We start from the raw sequence: 22617 nt of genomic DNA, 5'->3' as shown, positions 1-22617 counted from the left end.
CAAAAAAGGGAGCAGGGAAATATTAGTTGCCGGATGGAGAGGAGGTAAATGGGAAGGAAAAGATTAAGTTAAGGGTTAACAACAAGTCAAATTCACCCACAAAACGTCAAATGGTAGTATTCTGTTGGAGGTCCATTGTGTGTTGGCGCTGTGGATAAGGAAGCCAGTTAGTTAATAGTCTGCAGAGAATGGAGCTGTAAATAAGTGGGCAATAATGGTTGTATTAATTCCTAATATGGCATAATAGTATGATTATTTTTGAAGCTATTGGAATCAGACATTGAAGTTTTAAATGATGTTTCAGTGTAATATATTTAAAATAGATGTTTAAAAACTGACCTGGCATTACACTTAATTGAGAAAATAATCCAATAATTTTTGTCCCATCTCAACGTAATTGTACAGCAAGAATGCTATTGGAAGGGCTTTTTTTTTACCGAGAGCAGTGTGTTTTGTTCGAAAGAAAACCCTTTTCCATGAAGGACAGCCTTCCATGTTAGGCCAGATCCAAAATCAATTGCCTTCAATCAAATCTTCATATTCAACCCTTCACACATGCCCTCCTGCCTCCTCTGCCTCATTTCCCTTCTTGCTCTATGTCATTTGCTAGGTTAACACAAATGAACTGTACATTGACTGCCATTAACAATGGATGTTGATATTGCTAGATGGCATCATAGGATTAAAAAATTAATCTTGTTTGTTTCCTGCGCTCTTTCATCTGATTCGGTCACCGCTTGTTTAAAAGCAGCACAGAGTAACACTTCTTCATGTTGGGGAACTAGTTTTTTGTACCAGATTCAATGAACTCCTGCCACATGGGGTTTTAGACATTATTAGATAACTCTGGGACAGGCAATAAGATTTACTGAATTGTTGTCACATGAATATTTGGGATAATTTTTCAGAAAAACTGGTAAGTATGCAGAGATTTTTTTTATCCTAGTGTGGTGAATACAATGATTTTGCCTTCATTTCTTTGGCGGCAACATCTTATATCCTTGTTCTTTCAATTTTAATTGTTTTGTGACCCATTCTTATGCTAAGAATAATCATGGGTATTATGTTTAGTTGCTTTTTGCTGAATCTCTTTTTTTTGTCATTGAAGGTATCCAGTGCAGGTAAAAAACGTCAGTTAGCATCTGCACCAGTCAACATGAAGAAATATGCCAGCATAGAGTCTTCTCAGTCACAATTAGTTGTAATGTTGAAACCCACTTCGAGGAAGATTGTCGGGGCCACTTTAGAATGCACGCTTTCTTGTGTTTTTATTCGAGAAGGGAAAGCAACGTAAGTAAAAGTTTTACCTTTCTACAAGCTAGAAACGGGTTCAATGTGACTATATGAGAGTGTAAAAATCATTTACCCTGACCGGAATGCCGGTCATGGCGAATGATTTTTACGCTCTGAAATTGTTGCAATGAAATGCATATTAGTGGATGACTCCATTAATAAGTTACTGTTGCGGCATCTCCGGAAGTTTCTTTGGAATTGTCAGAAACAGGTTGCCAGTTCTCATTCTAAGCCATAAAATCTTGTTTAACCTGGAAAAAATGAGTATAATTTCAGGGCATCAACTAATGTTTTCCTGCTAATGCACGTAGTTTTGATTGCTATTTTGAAGACATTTATGCATAGTCTTTGTTAGGTTTTTAATTTCATGTTGAGAGCCTAGGTGGAACATAATTATTGTCATTTTTTTTGAAATTTTAACTCGATTAATTGAAACAGTATTTTAATGAAATAAAAATGGATATAGGGATGTAAATGTTTATCATCTTTTGCATTCATACAGAAATCAGGAGATGGCATTAATACTTTTCTTTAGTATAATGTATTTTGAAACCTGGAATTCCTAAAGAGAAATATTCTCTTATCTTGTTGAAAGGGTGCAAATGTGATGATTATGAGAAAAAAATGTTGGTTGGGTCGCTGCGATCCTTACTGTGCTGATGATTTGGCTCGGGAGGCTTGTGGGCGGAGGACTCTCCTGGCAGGGCATCAGAGGAAAGGGATTAATCTTCCATTCGGACTGAACACCTGGGAGTTTATAGTCAACCCAATTGCCTGTTCATATCCTGGTATTCTATAAGGAAAGAAGAAAAATCAATTTTGAAAAAGGCAAAGAGAACATTTTTCAGATTTGGATGTTTATGCTCAGAAATATGTATTGATGAGTTCCATCTGTAACATCCAGCATTATGTCTGATTGTCAATGCCTTAGTTAGCTAATTTCCTTACAGTTAAATTAGAGAGATTTGTCTTATGGCTGTTTACTAACGGTGGAATATGAAGCTATGGGATGTCAAGTGTTTCATGGAATTTTTTCCGTAAGTTACAAATTTGATTAATAATAATGATACATTTTATTTGCCCAATGATCATATTACAAAAGTACCATGGGGATGGTGTATGCACATGATATACGGCACGTCAAAAAGGAGTAAAATGCCCACCGGCTCAACTAAGATGCAAAATGTGGTTGTAAAAATTACACTAAATGCAGCGCAAACAGACACACATATTAAATGTATCATGCACACAAATATCCATTAAAAATCAAAGAGCATTAATATGAACTACACTAAATATTTATATTAGCGACCTTTACTAAAGACCCAATCCCTGTTTTTTTATAAGACAGTGAACATCGCTTGCTTTGTCAAACTCAGTGATTTACGGTGCTGTGAAAAATGGTTTTTGTTGCAAATGAATCTCTTGGCTCCTAGATTAGAGTCATCCCAAACTACCCGAAAGCACTACTGATATCAGACCTCTCATTTCTGGAATATCTTAGCCTGCCCACCTCTTGTCACACAAACTCAACAACTTTTCAGACAATACACTAATTGCACACCTGAGAAGACCATGAAAAACTCCACTGAACTTGCCAACGTCCCTAGGGACATCCCTGTCATTGCAAGGTTAGTTTATTTTGACAACAACAATCTCCTCACCTGCATTCCCACAGATGAGGTACAGCGATTGGCCCACAATATGCTTATCAATTCAATGAATCATATAGGTAAATCGTCCATATATCCTCTACCTTTATCCATATTGACTCATCCCTGGTTCAATGAGTAATTTTCCATAAATAATAATCACTGGTTATGTGTATGTTGACTTCAGAATGAACATCCTGGAGGTAATGTAAGAGTTTTTGAACAGACATTATGGATTTTCTTGGTCTTTTTCATGGTGTTCTGTTTTTACAGCTGGCTTCCCAATTCATCCTTTCTCTTTGACTTTGCAGTGATGAAGACATGCAAAGCATGGCCAGTTTAATGAGTGTAAATTATAATGGTGACATTGCTACTCTCGATGACTTTGACGAGGAAGATGAATTGGAAGGTAAGATTCAAAACTAATAATATTCCAATTAATGGAATGTTATTATGCCTTTTGGTTGATATTGCTTTCCTGCTCAGTTATTAAAATTTTTGTTTTATTTCTTCCACAGTAAAAAATTTTCTTGTATATTGATACTTATTTCCAATGAAAGCAGCAAAAAATTATAATACTTAGAATTAAAAATTACATCACTGACAGAAATAATATTAATAACAATTTAGTTTATTATAATTTTTTAAGTAATTTGCCCATTATTCTAAGTGTGGCGGGTCGCTGTAGTCCAGTGGGTAGAGCGTTGGACTATGGAAAATGCCAGGTGACTCAGAAAGGTATCAGCTAGATTATATCCTGGTTAGACACAGGTTATCTGGTTTGGTAGACGAGGGAAGTGCTCACCTAATCTGGTACAGTGGAGCCTCGTAAAAATAAGTGTAATTGATTCCATGATCTTTCTCATAAAGCAAAGTACTCATTAAATGAAACCACTTTTTGCGAATAAATTAATGTAAATTACAATAATTCATTCCATGCAAAAAAAGTAAATTAGTACAAGGTTTATCCAAAGAAAATTATGTGTACATTTTTTTAGTAGGATTGTGGATCACGTTAATTATTTCTTCTACCATGGAATGAAGCGACTAGGAGTGTGAACTCGTGAAGCGGTTAGGAGTGTGAATTAAAAAAAAAACCAAAAAGAATGGAAATAAATATGAGTTATGCTGTGACCTATTGCCTTTTTACTAGGAAGCTGTCTTAAGACATTTATTTTACCGATGCTATGCAATATGTTTCTGTGGAAACATTTTTATAATTTTACTCAAAATATTATGAAAATTTGCACAATAATAACAATTAATAAAAATGATAAATAATAATTCAGAGAAGTAAAATGTTCCAGAAGCAGCTTTACGTTTATTATTAACTAATATTCTGTCATTTATGGTAGGTTTTGGATGGACACAGACTGAACACAATTTTATCCATCAGCCTCACCAGACAAGACACAACCTAACAGCGGACACTTCATTGAGCCCCTCTTTATCTCTGTGTACTTCCTTCGTCTCTTCATCCCATCCAACATCCCTATATCCCTTCCTGCCCTCTCCTCCATTGACTAGCATTCTCCCTTTTATATCCTTTGTCCCCTATTTATCATCTTTGGAGATTATAAGGGCTTTGAAAATAGTGCGTATGATTTTTTCCTGGAAAAATTATTAGTGCCCATTTAAATTGTAATGGTTTTTGGACGAGCATAAGTCGGTGGAGATTAAGCACTAAGTGGTAGTCCAGGAGTAAAGCGTTGGACTACTGACAGGGTTTTATTCCTGAGCAAGTCTCTCTGGGCACACTCAGCTCCACCCAAGCTTTGTGACTTTTTGGGCACCACATCTTCCTGGGAAACCATAACCGGAACAGGGAAAGGAACTCGCCCCCCTTACTACCCTGATGTGTGAATTTCACACGCTGTATAGGGCTTAGTACTGGGTGAACTCTACCATCACCTAGCAAAAGGACCTCAGGGTAGATTACTATGTTTATGGTTTTTTTTATTTCTATGTTGTGTCTAGTGATACTGCCAAATGACCTCCAATTACTTAAAATGGCAATAGTATTTGGAAAAAAGAGTCCACAGGACTCATGTGCAGAGCAATTTGTTAAAACAGAATCACTTGTTTGTTTAATAGATTAATTTGCTGCTTTCATTAGGAGCAATATTTTGTTTTATTGGCTGACAAACCTCTGTTTACCCACATTTGCTACTTTTTCATTTTGCCAATTCTACTGCCTTTTTCAGATGTTTCTCAGGACCTTAGTCTTAAGCTGCAAGAGGTTACTGACCTCACCACTCAAATAGATATGTTAACAAACAGCATAAGTGACTCTGAGTTTGCAAGCACCCCAATGAGTGGTAGGTACTTTCATTTCATACTCCATATCCAGTTTCATTGAGTGAAAAGCTCCCTGTTGTGCATTCCTCTGTACCCTCATGTTTGCCTCACTACTTAAACTATGCATGGGTTTGGTGTGCCCATGGATATGCTTATCCTGACTCCCAGGTTGCTTTGGGATTCCTTCAAACCTTCCTCTTAAAATTATATTCCCGTGTGTTATATAGCTGGGGATGTCATGCATCCATTGCCATGATGAGCCTTGATTAACTGGATGTGGAAGTGCCATAGAATGTGTATGGGTTCCAATGGAATTTAACCCTCATAGAAGCATGAGTTGGTATTTTTTACCTGGAATGTATGCTAAATGCTTTATCATTTAAAACAATCACTTTCACATTTTCATGCTGTTGCTTGGTTATCATTTTCTTGAACAGTTCTATTCATAATTGTGTAATGAAAGGTTTGCAAAATGATTTTATTGCATTTATTACTTTGCTTATGTTGAAGCCTCTTACTATGTGTATGCTAGTAGAGATATTTTGACTTTAAAGATTTGTTGATGTGAGATCATATTTAACTTGTACACCCCCATCATTCTTTCCCACTGATATTATTATTGCCATTGCCAAATACCAACCTTGGTTTCAGTATTTAAATGTTGTTCTCAAGGTATTCCCGATGAAAGAACACCTTGTGAATGATATTTAAACATTGTTAATGGGGTTAGTATTTGAAAATAGCATCTTTGGTGAAGTATTGTGTTTTTCATTCCAGTATCTTATTTCCATGAAGTGTGGCCCAAAGTGTTTGATTGACTATAATCAGTTAATGTGTACTGGACTTGAGACTCTTGTCATTGTAACTCATCAACCGAGAATCGCTTCATTGACATTGTATGCTCAGCAATGAACAGGATCCAACTAGATTTGTAAAATATATGTAAATTGTCTTTTAAACTGGCCCAGATTGGATCTGGATAGAACCGAGATGATTTAATGTGGAAGTTAAAGAATCGATAAGGCATCAAAGGCCATGCCAAGCTGAAAAATACACAGAATAATGTTTCTAGTGGAGGAAAGAATGAGAATCATTCTCAATATCTAGGATGAGTGCTGAGAAATAATTTTGATATGTATTTAGCAATTTAAAAAGGAAACAAGTAGCTAAAAATCATCGTGAGGATCCGAAAGCGTTTTGTTCGTACGTCTGGGAGGTTCAGAAAAATAAGTCAGCGGTTAATTCGCTCAAAAAAGACAATGGTGAAATAGTGACCAGCAGTTGGGAAAAGGCCAGCTTATTAAATTTCTTCTTTCAGAGTATTTTCACCGAAAGTCTTGGATATCTTAACGATTCGTTTCTGCCACCTAATGCCCTAAATTTAAATTTTTCCGAGTGGAGCGGAAGGTTTGCTGAAAAACATAGACCCTAACAAATCCTCCCAATGTGATTAATAACCAGCTATATATATATAAGGAACTAGCATTGGGAAATGCACTGTATCCAGAAATTATATTTAAGAAATCGCTGGTTGATCACAAGGTTCCCAGTGAAACACGGATAATGTAACACCTGTATTTAAAAACAAACAGGGAGAAACCAAGCTGTTACAGATCTATTACCATCCCTTTCATTTCATGCAAGATCATGGAACATATAGTTTGCTAGTTTGATCATGAGACACCTTGATTGCAAAATATACAAGGAATAATATCTCTAGAGATAAAAGAAATTGCTTCTGGTCACTTATGATTGCAAGATATTTGGAGCAAAGGTCGAGAAGTAGTTTCTGAAAGCGCTAAGCAAATTTAAAAGTAAAAGATTAGTGGAAATTTTGAAAGAGAATTCAAAAGCATTTTGGTTGTGTGTCAGAGAGGTTCAGGTGAATAAGTCCACAGTAAATTCGCTTAAAAATGATAAAGGCGGAAGATTAACCAGCAGTTGGGAAAAGGCCGACTTAGTAAATTCCTTCTTTCAAAGCGTCTTCACTAATATCTAACTCGATGTCTCCAATTTATTTATCAAATCGTGCCAAACAACCGATGCCCAAAATTGAAATCTCCTATAATTGAATAGAACATTTGCTGAAAAATATTAAGCCTAGTAAATCCTCTGGGGCCAATGAAATACCAGCTCTTATATTTAAGAAACTAGCATCAGAAATTGCACCACGTCTAGAAATCATATTCAAGAAGTCACTAGTAGATTGCAAGGATCCGAGTGATTGGGAAATGGCTAACGTAAAACCAATATTTAAAAATGGAGACAAGGAGGAACCGAGTAATTACAGACCTATTTCCCTGACATCCATATCATGCAAGGTCGTGGAACATATGGCTTTCTTGTTAGGCACCTTGAAAGATGGATAAGCATAGCAGTTTGAGGCTGAACTTTGTGGAATTCCGTCATGATTAGGGTATGAAAAGAAACTTAGCACTTCCACATGAAGATTTAATACTTCACACAACCATGATTTTGATGCTGCCTATCATCAAAATCATGGTCTTTCTATCCTCATCAAGAGTTATAATGACAAGAGTTGAATTGGTATGATAAAATAAAAAAACTGGCCCAGATTGGATGTGGGTAGATCCTGCGAGGCACAACTTGTGGTTTGCAGTTCACCTCTTGCTCCCCCTCCTTTCCATGAAATTCACTTAGTGCATGACAAATCATACAATACCCTTTCAAACACGTCTCCTTCCGATCCCCCTGCAGTCCCTCGCCCCTGTGTGCCAATTGCAGGGGGAAATCCCCCCTTGCTCACCCCCTCCATGTGGTAATAATCCCTAGGCGTGGTGGGTACCAGCCATGCTGCCCCCACATCCTAGGCTTGGCTCCTGCTTCTGAAATGGTGCGCTGATAGATGTGGCTGGGAAAACACCCTAGGGTGGAAAACATATTGCCGCCAGTCAGTAGAGACTTAAGTATTTGTGAACCTTTGATAACTTTGAATTTTGTATGTTTCCCAATGGTATCGGCACCTTTCCCTGCTAGCATCCCACCACAACCTCCCCCACTTCTTATTGGTAATAAGTTATCTGGTGGAAAAGTGATATTATTTGGTCATTAGTAACTTATCCGACTTTGCACCAACTTCCTTCATCGTAATTACTGTGAATTAGCCCAGATAAATGCTTGCTTTCAGAATATTCTATTCTATATTTGAAAAATTTCTTAAAAGTATTTAGTAGCAAAGATACATCTGCCACAGCTGTGTTTGATTTCATCTCCTTGAATGCCTTTTCCATCATGCTAAGCTTAAAATTTCAGGCTGTATTAATCATTCATTCTTATTTCTTAATCTCAGTCTTGTATATTTGATAATTTTTTAATTGCTCTTTTTTCCTGATGCAGCATTCCATAAATACAGTAAACTTTAAATGATCCATGAAAGACCCAGGAGTATGTTTCTACTCTTATAACTGGATACCTGGGCTATTTCACTGGAACTGTTTCCTCTGCCTCATTGTCGGCCTATGTACGGGCAAAATAGCAATCTTTGGTCAAAGTGAAACTTGAATGAGAGAAATTGGTTTTCATAATTTTTTCTCGATATGGCTGAACTAATGTCCTCGACCGGATATTGAGGGATCTGGGTTCGAATCCCAGTCAAGGCGAATGATTTTTACACTCTGAAATTGTTGCATTGTCCTAGGTTTAGTTTAACAGTGGGTGAAATGTATACTTCCAGTTGCCAGTTTGCCATATTCTCACAAAGATGAACACCCTGAGGTTGCTGATGGTGCTAGCACTCCTCAACTGGGCGTGGGATCTGATGTTCCTGTAAAAATTATGACAAATAACCATCCATCAGTGGAAGGTCTTAGTCAGAGACCCCCTGAAGCAGCGGTGGGTTTATCGAAAAACAATGACCCCATCAATAATAAAATTTCTTCCATCCCGACTCCAACTGTGTAAGTATTTTTTAAACTTAGTATTCATTAGCTGAAGTCCTGTCTTAATCATAATATTTGCAGCGTAACAGATAATTTGAATATATTTCCTTTTTGTTCCGAGTACCCTTAGGCCAAGGCTAATTAGTTTAATATCATCATTTACTCAATATTTGTACAGGTGATCAAAATGTGCAATACCAAATTCTGTTAACTAGATGGAAAGTCATATTCGGCATTTTACCCCTCCGTCTGAGCATGTCCCTCTGTGTTGTGATACACTTACCTTACACTTCAAGCAGGTACCTTACACGTACCTTTACACTTCAAGCAGATACTTTATGTTGAGACCAGTTCAGATGTAGCGGTTCATAATGAAGGTTTTATGTTAAGAATTGATCATTTAAATATCTTTTAATTTTGTGTTTGGACTTTGTTTGAATTTGTCAAAGGTAGACGCACTTCTGTTTAAAGTTTTGCTTTACACTCGGGGACTGTTGTGAAACATGCCCGACTGTGGATACCAATGACATTGTGTGTGGATGGTCTGAAAAGTTGTTTACCCAGAAAATAAACGAGGCATTTCTTCCTCAGATTTATTTTTATTTTTCAACATGTAACTACAATGAAAAGTTAAATTAATATCACTTTATCCAGCAGTGCTCTTAATATTTTTAACCTTCCCAAATCGTAGTTGATGTTTTTTCCACAAAGTGAGCGTATGCATAAATGTGATAACCTCTTCATCCGATGAAAATCTATATCCTCCAAACAAACCTTTTTAAGGTAAGGGTACAGGACAAAGTTGCTGGGGGCCAGATCTGGTGAATACAGTTGGTGGTCAACCAATTCGAAGTGCATTTTGTGAATTCTAGCCATGGTGGCATCCAAAGTGTGAGCGGGTGGGTTGTACTGATGAAAAAATATGTCCATCTTCTGATCAAATGTGGTATTTTTATTTTGCAAATTCTGCCTTCATCTTGTCAAGTAATGATGCGTAATACTCTCCTGTTATGATTTTTTCTTTTTGAAGATAATCCCTGGACACAATTCTGTGGCCATCCCAAAAAACAGTCCCCCTCACCAAGCCTGGTCAATGGAACCGTCTTTGCCTTTTTCGGAGCTTTGCCTTTTTCACCCTTTGTAGTCCTCTCTTTTGACTCTTCTCTCATCTTAGGAGCATAGGGGTGGGTCCTAGTTTTGTATGCAGTTATGAATCAACGCAAAAAAATTGTATTTGTTTAGTTTAAACTGATCCAACAGGGCCTTGGAAACGTTCATTCAAATGCGTTTTTGTTCCAAAGTGAGCCAACGTGGCACCAAATGCACGGATGGCTAACCTTTGTCCAATTCTATTGTCAATATGTGACAAATGCATTCCTTTGATTTGGCCACAGCCTCTGCTATCTCTCTAACCTTAATTCGGCAGTTGTCCAGTACCATTTGATGAACTTTTTTGATGTTATCGGTGATTGTTGCAGTTTTTGGTCATCTGGAATGCTCTTCAGTGGACTGTAATGCAGCAGGCCCCATGCACTAGGAATACCTATTGTAATCTCTTTTTCCGGAGAAACTTCATTCTCATCAATACCTAAGACATCAAATTATTCTTTCCGAACCTGTGTATTAGTTGCCATGTGAGGCCTTGTCATGTTCTCTCCTACGTAACCTCATGCTGACTCTAACTTGATACAAAGGTCAGGTGTGATGTCAATTCGGTTCTCTTTGAATTTTCCTCCTCGTGCAACATCCTCACTGTGAGTTATAAGTCACCTGCTCAGTATGTTTCAGACACTTTTGCACCATTCTACCTTCTGTCAAAGGTAGCGCAGGTAAACCCCTAATTTCCTTGGCAATTTGTTTTATGTGAAAACTTATGGTGCACCTCACAGGGCTTATTTAGGAAGGCAGTGAATTAGAGCTGAGTGTCATAGTATGCTCAATGACCTACTGGGCGTGTGTGGCCAGAGAGAGCGAAGAAAGCCTTGTTGTGCAAGGGAGATGAATGGTTGGAGGAATGGGGCGAGGGAAGGGCACCCACCCACTCCCTTCCTCCCTCCCTCCCTCTATCTCTCCTTGACCCAACTCATATTTCTACAAAATTTTGAAGCGTTGGCAAAAACAATGCCTCTAAGACAGCTATCAAATAAAAAGAAATTAGGTGCATATCATTAATAATAAACCTTTAATTTCGATTCGTTTTTCCTGTTATAAATGAGTTTGCATTCTTGGTTGCTTCATTTCATGAAAGAAGGAAAGGTGAACGTGATCCACAATCCTGAACAGTGTATGCATATTGTTCGTTGAATCTACCTTCATCATAATTATTTTTTTTGGCATGGAATGCATTGTATTGTATGAATTATCGTATTTTACATCAATTAACTTTCATGCAAAAAGTTGTTTTACAAACAAGTTTTTTTCTTTACGAGAAAGATCGTGGAATGGATTATGCTCGTATTATGAGGTTTGACTGTTGCTGTACTGTATGATTTAAGTGTCCTGTTCTCTTCCCTCCCACTCTTTGTGGCCAACTAAGTCGTACCACCAATTAACTTGTCGTTTCTGTTAGTTATCCCATGATGTATGCATTTGTAAGTTGTAGTTTGGCAGAAATGTGTGAGGTAGACGCTATATTCCCCTTGAATGCAGATTGGTCCATTGACCAGAGTTCACCATCTGTTGATAACTTGAGCCATTGTGTACATAGGCCCTCACCACTCTCACCCTATTGAACCAAAATACGCAACAGTGTGGACATGTGTTGAGCTAGCACTTGTGGAATGGAAATGTTTCTTTCAAAATGTAATAATGTGTAGTAATATAAATGATACTATCATGGGAATGTATATTAATAAATATTTGGATGCAAACAAACTTGTATTGTCATAGTGAGATGCCTGATTATCACAGGCTATTGCTCCTCTTAAAGAAATGTATCAGCCCTTAAAAGAATATTGATTTCCATTGCATCAAAAAGAGCAACACTTGAATGCTTTTTTTTTAAACTGCTACTTCACGTATGAAATCCTATTGTAATATTTTTTATTCTTTTTTATTTCAGTCAGTCACGGGAGCGAAGTGTTAAAAATGGCCGACTAACATTGGAACCATTGGATTTAAAGCAGGTGAAGTCACTGTGCCATGGGTTATTCTTCCTAATCAATAAGGGTTTGGGAGGAGAAACTTTACATCTGTTGCACTGTATGATTATTTAACTCATGCCCTAGATATAATTGAAAATAAAAGTTGGCAATGCAAGCACTCTCGGATCTAATGAAAGGTTTTGGCATTGATGACCATAACATTCTATTTGGAAATCTAGCCAAGTATAGAATAACAGGTGTGGCCCCCAAGATGCTGAAGCGGACCAATATTTGTGCGCATAACAGTAGATGAGAATGCTGTGAAGTACACCACAAGGCAATGAAAGGTCATCCCATGCATACATTTTGCACAAATGTATACTGCAAGTTGAAAGCCCCTGCTTGTTAACCACTAGAAAACTCTACGAGCCGTCAAGTGCTGTGCTAAGTCCCCGTAACTATCCAGCTCAATGTGATGTGGAGATCACGGGAAACAGTTGCATCACACCCTTTGTATGAGGCATCGACCTAATGAGGCAGTGGCAATGCACACCAGAAATTTATGAAATGATAATTCTGGGTTATATTTTTACAAAATTTTGACGCGTTTGCAAAAACAAATGCCTCTAGATAGCCGTATAATAAAAAGGAAAATAGGTCCATGTAATAAATGATAAACCTTTTATTTTGATTCTTTTTTGCTTTTATAAATCGAGTTTGCATTCCCAGTTGCTTCATTCCACGACTAGAAAAGGTGAAAGTGATCCACAATCCTAAACAATGTATGCATAATTTTCTTTGCCTAAACCTTCATTATAATTTTTTATGCATAGAATGCATTGCATTGTATGAAGTATCGTATTTTACATTAATTAATTTTTATGCAAAAAGTTGTTTCATAAACAAGTGTTTTCTTTATGAGAAAGTTAGTTTAACAAATTATGCTTGTTGTAAGAGGTTCCACTGTATTTGGATTTTCTGTTTCCTCTCGCAGTTTCAGGGAATTTTCCTTCCGATTTTATATACAAGTTTGATTCGAAAAATAAGATCTCCTATTTATTTTTTATGAAAAATCAAATTTATTCTCTCAACTTTGCATACATCTTTGGAAAGGTTGAGCATTTAACTATTTTTCTATGTTGTCCCCTTGACGATCAATCACCTTTTGCATCCTTGCAAGCAGCTTTTGATACTGGCGTCGTACCTTTCTACCGTTGCGTTGCAAAACCAATTGACGACTGCTTCTCCGATATAAATTCATCGCCATTTAGTGGAAGTGTACGGTGAGAAGTTTATGGACATCGAAAATGTGCAGAAGTGGTGCAGGGAGTTTTTTGATGGCCGGGGAAACGTCCACGATGAGCAGTGGTCGGGGCGGCTCAGTTTGCCGGAATCAATGGTGGTGTCAGTAGAGGAGATGATGTGCATTGACTGGAGAATTACCCTTCATGAGATAAAGGATGGCCTTAATGAAGAGAGTGGCTACTTCTCGGTGCAGAATATTTTGTCGGAGGTCCTCGGTTACAACGAGGTGTCTCACCAAAGGATTGTGTTTGCATCATGACAATGCACGACTACACCAACCAGCATGTGTCACATCAAGCGACGGCCCTTCTCAATGAATTCGGCTGCTGGGATATCATCTACCACCTTCGTTACAGCCTCGACGTTGCACCCAGCGACTACCACCTTTTTCCCACTCTCACAAAACATCTTGGAGGACAGAAATTCAAGTCAGACGATGAAGCGCTGGAAGCAGTCGTCAGTTGGCTTCGTGATGCGGTGGGAGAAATGTATGACACTGGTATTAAAAAGCTGGTTACGAGGATGCAAAAAGTGATTGATTGGCGACTATGTAGATAAATAGCGAAATGCTCAGCCTTTCCTATGATGTACACAATGTTGAGAATAAATTTGATTTTCCATGAAAAAAAAGGAGACCTTACGTTTTGAATCGCCCTCGTATAATAGTCTCTTCTTGGGATTGGATGCATTTTGAGTTTTGGGCACAGATTTCTGCTGCCTTGCAGATCTTAGGTCTTTGTGTAAACAATATTTCAAGTAATACGTTTACTGTTTCCAAATATTATGCAAAACTTTGTCTCAAAGAAAGCCTATTTTATAATTATCTAAGAAAATGCTAGAAAAAAATATTCCTTTATTTCCTTAACATAGTATAACATTTGTGTACAATAGCATTATAGCTAACTGTGTGGAGGAGTTCCTGAAGCCATTGGGCAGCTTGAAAAGATGATTTTGTGTCTTAAATTTCATTCTTGTGGTAAACAAGGGCGGTTCAATAAGTACCAGTGTTAGCAATGAAGAAACCATTTTTTCAAAAACATTTTTTTTATTCCTCAACATAGTCCCATTTTAGAAAGATACACTTCTCCCAACGTTCTGGCCATTTTTTTAACCCCCCCCAAAAATAGGTTTTGTCGAACTCTCCAAAATACGCCTCTGTCTTGGCGATAACTTCCTCGTTTGAGCTAACTTTTTTTCCCACGAGCCATTTCTTCATGTTAGGGAATAAGAAAAAGTCACTGGGAGCCAGATCGGGTGAATACGGGGGCTGCGGCAGCTATTCATAACGTAGTTCGTGCAGTTTGGCGGCAACAACTCTGGATAAATGTGCTGGTGCGTTGTCGTGGTGACACAGCACCTTCTTTTCCGCCAAATGCGGCCGTGTCTCCTTAAATTTTTTGTCAAAGTGGCCCAATAACTCACTGTAGCATTTCCCAGGGATCATTCTTTCTTTTTCTACAAAATTCATGAGGTTGACGCTATTTGCATCCCAAAAAATCGTCGCGATGACCTTTCCGGCCGATCAGACCATCTTCGCCTTCTTTGGAGCAGATTCACCGGGAGAAATCCATTGGTTTGATTGCTGCTTAGTTTCTGGTGTGTAATGATGTATCCAGGTTTCATGAATAGTGATAAGTAGACACAAAAACACCTTCGGATCTCGCTTAAATTGCTGCAAACACTGCTTTGAAGTTGACAGCCGGATTAGCTTGTTGTCCACCGTGAGCAATCGCGCCCACCCATCGGGCCGACAATTTTTTCATCGCCAACATATCATGTAAAATATTAATTGCCGTTCTGGTCGACACACCCACGGCCTCTGCTACTTCGTGCACTTTTGTTCGTTGATCAGTGAGTATCATGGCGTGGACTTTTTGAATGATTTCCTCGGTAGCCATGTCTGCCGGGCGTCCTGGTTGCTCCTCATCAAAAACAGATGTTTGCCCACGTTGAAATTCATTGAACCAATATCTAACTGTGGTCATAGATGGCGAAGAGTCCCCATAAACAGCATCCAACTTTGCTTTTATCTCCTCATATTTCTTCCCATCCAAAAACAAAAGTGAATTACCGAGCCTTACTGCTCTTTTTCCATCTTGGCGAAAATCACAAAAACACGTCTTACTCAAATGGCTGCCAAATCCAAACTAACTATTAAATCAGTCTGAAATTTGTTTTACTGTCATTTGATAGATGGCAGCACACGATGATAGCATAAACATCCCTCGGGAACACCCTTTGTTGTCAAGCACGGGTACTTATTGAGCTGCCCTGGTAAATACCATGTGAAGTGTAGGGAAGCTGCATTGTTCCACTTGCCTTCATCGAGATGAATAATACGTTCTTGTCATTTGGCAGTTTTTTCATCATCATTTAAAGATAACTTTTGAACTGAGGATAGAATAAGTAAGTGTGTGGGGAAAGGAAGTAATGGCCTGACCACTAAAGGTCTCTTGGCAATTGGTTTCATCCCGTTGGCTTGCATAAACGATTGACCTCCGTACTCTTACAGGTGGATGTGAGAGGTGGAGCACCACGCTTGAAGGAGACTACGCCAGGGCAGGATCTCCTTGAATGGTGCAAGGATGTCACTCGGGACTACCCTGGCGTCAAGGTCACCAACCTGACTACGTCGTGGCGGAATGGGATGGCTTTTTGTGCCATTGTTCATCATTTTCGCCCCGACCTCTTGTAAGTGCTTGGGAGGGGTTGGGACCATTGAGGAATTTGCCTTTATCTTGGAAATATTTGGAAAGGGAGGATTAAATTTAGGTATGGGCTTTCTCGAAGCTGGTGGAATACCTGTGGTAAAGGAAAAACATTTTTGATCTCCTTACATTTAAATATAAGGATTTGAGTAAATCGTTTGTGTGTGTGTGTGTTGGGGTACCTTTGTTTTAGCCGTTTTAATAATGCCTCTGGTTTAACTGTCAAATGTGATTAAGTTAATTTGTATTCTCCATGAAATGTTACAAAGTATTAATTTGATGAATTTATGTATTCTCTCCCAAAGGGAGAACACATTTTTAGTTTCTCTGGGAATAACTTTTCAGGTTGACATTGGGGTTGATAGTAATGTGATGAAAGGGGGTGTTAGGCCCTAAATTTAGAGACAGCCTTTGAATTTAGTAAACCCAACCATGTGTTCAACTATTGAAAAAATAGAATGCCTGTTGGGTCAATGTAGTGCATTAGTATCCTGTGTAGTGAATGAATGTGTCTGTGATGCATAGAGGCTGAGAGGCTTGACATTATAATCAAAGCCAGAGTAATCAACCTGAAGGTTGGTTTGAGCTCTGGCAGTTCGTGTCCGGTGAGGTGTGTGGGTGGAGGGCCAGTTCTTTTCCTTGTGCTGCCTATTGTTTCCCAGGAAAATCTGGTGCCCAGAAAACCATGCAGTGAGGGTGAAGCAGGGGGTGCAAAGTTAATCATGCAGGACCTTGCCCTCCCCACTCTCCGCCACCCCCGTCTCCCTCAACCAATTTCAGCCACCTCTTTCTCCTCTTCACCTCCACCACGTATAAATATAACCGACTCTAATGTGTGACTCTGTTCCTGAGAATGACGCCAATGCCTCGACCTAGTTGTACCAAATAAAAATTTAGTAGAAAGATACATTGTTATTTTTATGACAGTTTTTTTAAAGTCAAGTCTGCTTGGTTGTGAACAAGTATGTACATTGGAAAAAGTTTTTGTTAGCCATTTGAGTTTCCTACATTCCTACTTTACTCCTCTACAAAATCTCCGTTCACTTCTGAGCACTTTGCGTGGCATTGCACATAAAGTACCTAGAAGTAATAGTGCTCCCTCTGACTTTATCTTTCACGGTATCGGTATAATGGCCCCAGAAAGAGTCCAGTGAAAGCATAGAGGGCCGAGTCAAACAGGCAAGTGGTCTGCGTCCCCACGTGGTGTTTAACCAACCAGTCAATCATCAATTTTTCTGTCATCCAGCCACCCTTTTCTTGGGCCTGGACGCTAACATCTTTTAGGAACACCTCTCCTTTCATTTTTCCTCCTCTCATCATTTTTCTATTTAAGATAAGAAATGGTGACAACTTGCAACTGTCAGGTGTAGAGGCCAATGTCACAGTTACTCATAGTTTTTCATGCCCTGTTGTCTTCAGAAGAACTTCTTTGACCCCCTTTCTCTCAAGCATGTAATTGGTAGGATATGTAAATAAATTGCCGTCTCGTCTGCATTTGTCATCTGCTCCAGCATGAAATTCCTTTCTTGCGAACATAAAGAATGCATTTTTGTGTTTGAAGTCTGCTGGTAGCTTCTGACAAATTGATGTTTGCCCCACAGCTCTAGTCTTGTTCATTGCATGAATCATTCCGCCCATCCTTGACTGGCTAGAAATCGTGTGCGAGGGATGCCCACGGACCACGCTTGGTTATCGGCATCCTGTTGCGATAGATGGCTGCTCACACAAAGCCTGCCTTTCCACCTTGTGTCAAAACAATCCAACACTGCTGTATGGACCTCAGGGAATCTCCCATGTTTTGGCCCGGTGAACTTCTTTCATGAAGACTTGCATGCAAACATAGTGGTATTTTTCTGACACCATACTCGTCTCATACTGCACTCGTTTACTCCAAATTTTGCTGCGGTTGATTATTGTGGTTGGGCAGCAGTGCAATATAATATTAGGATGCCCATGGGTGCGCTGCATGTTTGTGCATAGTATTTGCCATTGTGCCAGTCATTTCCGTACAGTGTTCAGTCCTATCAATTTATTTGTTTGCTCTTTTACAAGATCCTTGTTTACACACACAAAAACTGCAGTTTGTGACTTGCTTTCATCCTTGAGCAATGAAGGCGGATCATGCCCAACGTCTCCTTACCCAATTTCACCAGTCCAACCAAAAATTTGATGGCATACCACTGTTCAAATTGTTAGCTACATTTTTCACTTGTACCAAGTCACTCGAGAGGGGTACACCAAAAATATGATCCAGCCGGAACGAATGCTTGGGGGCAATTGGTGCTTAGTGCATGTTGAAGGTCGTACCTCCACCACTGAGACTGTGTGGCAAGAGCATACTGCCACGTTTGGAAAAAATTGCACCCGATAACTTTAATACCAACCTTGTGGTGATTGTGATGAAATGTCATTGCAGGGACTATAGTTCTCTCTCGCCTCACGATGTGAAGGGAAACTGCAAGTGTGCGTTTGATGCAGCAGAATCCCTGGGTATCCCTCGTGTCATTGAACCTGCGGATATGGACCTCCTGACTGTTCCTGATAAATTGGCTGTTATGACATACCTTTACCAGCTGAGGACACACTTTACTGGTCAGTACAAAGCTACATTTAGATGCTATACGATTCTATTATGATTTTATTTAGATGTGCGTATGATTGAATCAGCTGATGTGCACAATATTTTTATGGTTCCATCACATATTGTTAGCTCGATTTGAAATGTTCTGTTTTGAGTAAGGTTCCTGGTGGAACTCTTTGAAAATGAAATGTTATGGTGTGTCATTTATATTATGTTTTATATGCTCTACAGAGTTGGAATAATATGAATGATTTTGACAAAAATTATATTTGTTAATCTGGTGAAATCAGGAGTAGACATCAGGTTATATTAACACTCCATGCCAAACACTCTTTGAATTCAAAATGTTCAAAAAGTCATAATTATAGTGAGATTACAGTTTTTTATAAATGAATAGATGAAGTTTTAGATGTAAAGAGTTAATTTTCATTTTCCTTCAAATTGTTGTTGGTTTTAGCTGAAAATTCAATCATGAATTTGGGAAAGGTGTTTGAGGGTAACAGTTTATTTCTGGCTCGATCCATTCCAACTGCCTTTTGGTGGCTGAGAAATAATTACACCAGGTGGTACGCTTATTTTTCTCCACAGTGGCCTTGACATCTTTTGATTGGAACAGGCACTTCTGCATTTTATTGAAAGTGACTGTACTCTTTTTTTTTTTAAATACACATACTCATTTTTTTGTCTACCTTTTTTTCCCACCAAAGTGTTTGACTTGAAGGAAATTTCCATTTACATTTCAATGGCCAAATGGACATTCTTTATGTTGTTAAAATTTGCCTGTTCAAATTCCAAGCATGTGATAATTGCTCTTTAAGTAATGGTCAGCCTTTTTAAATGTGACAATGACCAATGAATGTTTTGCCTTTTTGAAGAAACTAAAATTCATTTTTGTAGGTCACGAATTGGAAGTTCAGCAGATTGGAAAAACCACTGATGAGTCCTCATATATGATTGGGCGCTTCATCACTGACAATGATACTGATGTCACCATGCAGTTGTTTGGCCAAGAGATAATGAATCTGCGCAAGCGTGTGCCCTCCCAAGTGCCTTGTTCACCCTCCCCAGCCGTCACGGGAAACCACACGCCAGCCACCCCTCAGCCGTCGAACCCCCTGGGCCCCGCCTCGTCCTCACCCCCTGCCGTTGGACACTTCTTGGCTCAGGGCACGGGGGGCATTGGCTTACGCCTCAAGATACTGCCCAAGTCAAACAGTGCCACTGACACGCTGGAAATGCCCGTGGGCCCCAGTGTGATTGACTGCAGTGGGGAGAGGGAGAAGTCGTCTGTCAAGGAAGTAAGGGATAAAATATTGGCAGGGTCAAAGAGTATCCTTGGGAAAGTCATATTGCCCACCAAAGAGAAGTTGGCCTTCATGGAAAAGGTGAGTGGAACGGAGTGTGTCGCTGGTGTGCCCTCTTTAATTCTCGTCTTGGAACCCGGGGGAGACGGCCACTGCTGAGTTAACCAGATCAGGAAAGGTGATCCACTCCTATCTTATTACAAGGCACTCATTTAAGGATATAGCCTGCATGGAAACAATGTCTCAATTTGTGATTTGGATTAGGTGTTGCATCTCTTTTGCTACGTATCAGTTGATGTGCCGTCGATTGAATTTCAAGGTGATGATGGATGAGTAGGGAAGTCATTGCTCATTCATTGCGCTTACTCCTTAAGCTGCCATCCTTAGAAATTGCAGCAAATGTGGGATAACTGGTTGGGTGAAATCCTCCTCAGCTTGGCCACTCCAGTTCACCCATTTCTGCTTCCTAAATAAAAGCTGAAGACTATAAAATTACCAGTCTTCTTTGGGAAAACATAATTTTGAAGATTTGATATGATCCAAATACTATATTATATTCCCCATGCATTGTAGCCTATGAGGCTGATGATCTGAGAAGTTTTTGGCCGCATGATGAAAATGAAATTTATATTTCCTGTTTGTGACGAAAATTCAAATTTTGCAGCATAATCACCTTAAATATTAATGCATTTCATCCAGTGGTGTTCCAGTGCCATTATCCCAGCTCTGTAGTGTTCTTCGGGAAGTTCTGGAAACCACTCGTCAGCAGCTGCAAACTCTTCTTGAATGGACAAAAAAGCTGACCAGCGAGGAAGCTTTTGAGTTTTTTGGGAGAGGTGGAAGTCTCAGCGAGGCGAAATTGGGGAATAATGCCGACATTCCTGGACTTCACAGTGCAAAACCTGCAATTTTGCCATTACCCAGACACTTTGGTGGGCCGGTGCATTGTCTTGATAGAAAATGATTTCTCTTCCTCTGTTGTCTGCTGTTATGAATTTTAGCATCCAGTTTCATTAGAAGGTTGGAATAGTACTTCCCAATGTATTGTTTTACCTTTTCCTAAATAGTTACTCGTAATCAACCCTTCCCTTTCGCATCCAAAAAAATTGGCACCATGACTTTCCCCCTCCGGTTGCGCCATTTTTGCCGTCTTTGGAACTGAAGAACTGAGCTGTGAGATAAGAGGATCCATGTTTCAGCCTTTGTCCGATATTGACCTAGAAATTCACTGTTATTTGTAAAGCGCACCAAAGTGCACTGTTTGGAAAGTGTTGTGCGAATGCATTTTTGATTCACAGTGAGCGTGCGAGGCACTCACATTGCGCAAAGCTTTGACGTGTGCGATTCCTTGTGTAAATGTAATTAATGCATTCTTTTGATATCCCTACATTAATAGCAATTTAATGCATCTTTTCATGCTGATCTACCAAAATCATGAAGTTCACTTTTTTGATGATTTCTGGTGTGGTTGCCTTTTTCAAAAGTCCCTCACGTGAGTCATCTTGGAGGGCTTCACGGCCATGTTTGAACTTCCTTGTCCATTTCTTCAGGGTTGACATTGGAGGTGAAGCATCTTCGTACACATTTGAAATCCTTGAATGAACTTTGGTCTGCATTAAACCTCATCCGAAGAATTTCATTGCAGCACAATACTCTATTTTTTCCTTGTCTAACGACACATTTGATGCGAATGACTGCCTAGAGCCAGGTGGTGAATGGCATGGCTTGCAATCTCAAATGGTGTCCACTCACAGTTGTGTCAATATGAGGGAAAACAACCACGCAAGTGTTGATTACGTGTTGATGATAACTATTCACATGAACCTCATATAATACAGTTTCCACACATTTGTAAGAGGGCTGAGGGATTAATGCTGACATTAGCATGCTGCATAAGCATATGTGTGGGTACCTTTTTTTAACATAAATGTTACCCATCATACCATTATCGTAATTATTTAAAGTTACTGACCCTGCAACCTGAGGGTCCTTTGTCATTAATATTTTTATGGACTGCCCTATGGGTCACAACATTTTGTCAGCCTATAGAACATAACTTCTATTCTCCCAGAGGTTAGTTCCTTTTTTCAGCCGAAACTTGAAGATAGAAAGGCTCGTATCTGAGGAGAGCACCAGATGCTCCAAAGTTTTCCATTACCACATTGATTTTGATCCAGCAATGGAATTCTACCCTCTAAGGAAAGTCTCATGGCACTCTTGCACAAGCACAGTGATAAATGCTTTGTGTCGTCCTCGCTTCCCATGCCACTGTGATTCCACATTTACATTACTTCCTTTGCCAAGAATAAGGTTTCTAAGTTGTACGTTGTGTTAAAAATAATACAATGAGAACTCTGCTCTTTCAATAGCAATTTTGTAATTACTTTTCAGTCGCCTATCATGTGATGAATGACAAACATTTCATATAATTTGATAGTTTCCCTTAAGAGGAGCTCCAGTGTGTGACGGTATTCAAATCAATTGCAGAGAACAA

At 39.1% G+C, this 22617-nt stretch overlaps 1 protein-coding gene across 4 annotated transcripts in view; it reads left to right on the top strand.

Moving 5' to 3' along the window:
- The window catches only part of Ehbp1 (Eps15 homology domain containing protein-binding protein 1), a 77877-nt gene that overhangs the window by 5464 nt on the left and 49796 nt on the right, over positions 1–22617 (top strand). For 3 of the 4 annotated variants that reach the window (XM_071594133.1, XM_071594135.1, XM_071594132.1), the window contains exons 4-11: positions 1109–1290; positions 3257–3354; positions 5150–5263; positions 8938–9160; positions 12204–12267; positions 16043–16221; positions 18655–18830; positions 19717–20204. In XM_071594133.1, the coding sequence (XP_071450234.1) occupies positions 1109–1290; positions 3257–3354; positions 5150–5263; positions 8938–9160; positions 12204–12267; positions 16043–16221; positions 18655–18830; positions 19717–20204 (1524 nt within the window). The remainder of the gene's footprint in view (positions 1–1108; positions 1291–3256; positions 3355–5149; positions 5264–8937; positions 9161–12203; positions 12268–16042; positions 16222–18654; positions 18831–19716; positions 20205–22617) is intronic. The other variant, XM_071594134.1, reaches the window with a different exon arrangement.

The sequence above is a fragment of the Hetaerina americana genome, unplaced genomic scaffold (genome assembly GCF_022747635.1).
Source record: "Hetaerina americana unplaced genomic scaffold, ioHetAmer1.1.p SCAF_6, whole genome shotgun sequence".
In the NCBI taxonomy this organism is placed as follows: domain Eukaryota; kingdom Metazoa; phylum Arthropoda; class Insecta; order Odonata; family Calopterygidae; genus Hetaerina; species Hetaerina americana.
Note: the sequence above shows the minus strand (reverse complement) of the source record. Positions and strands in the feature narration are given on the sequence as shown.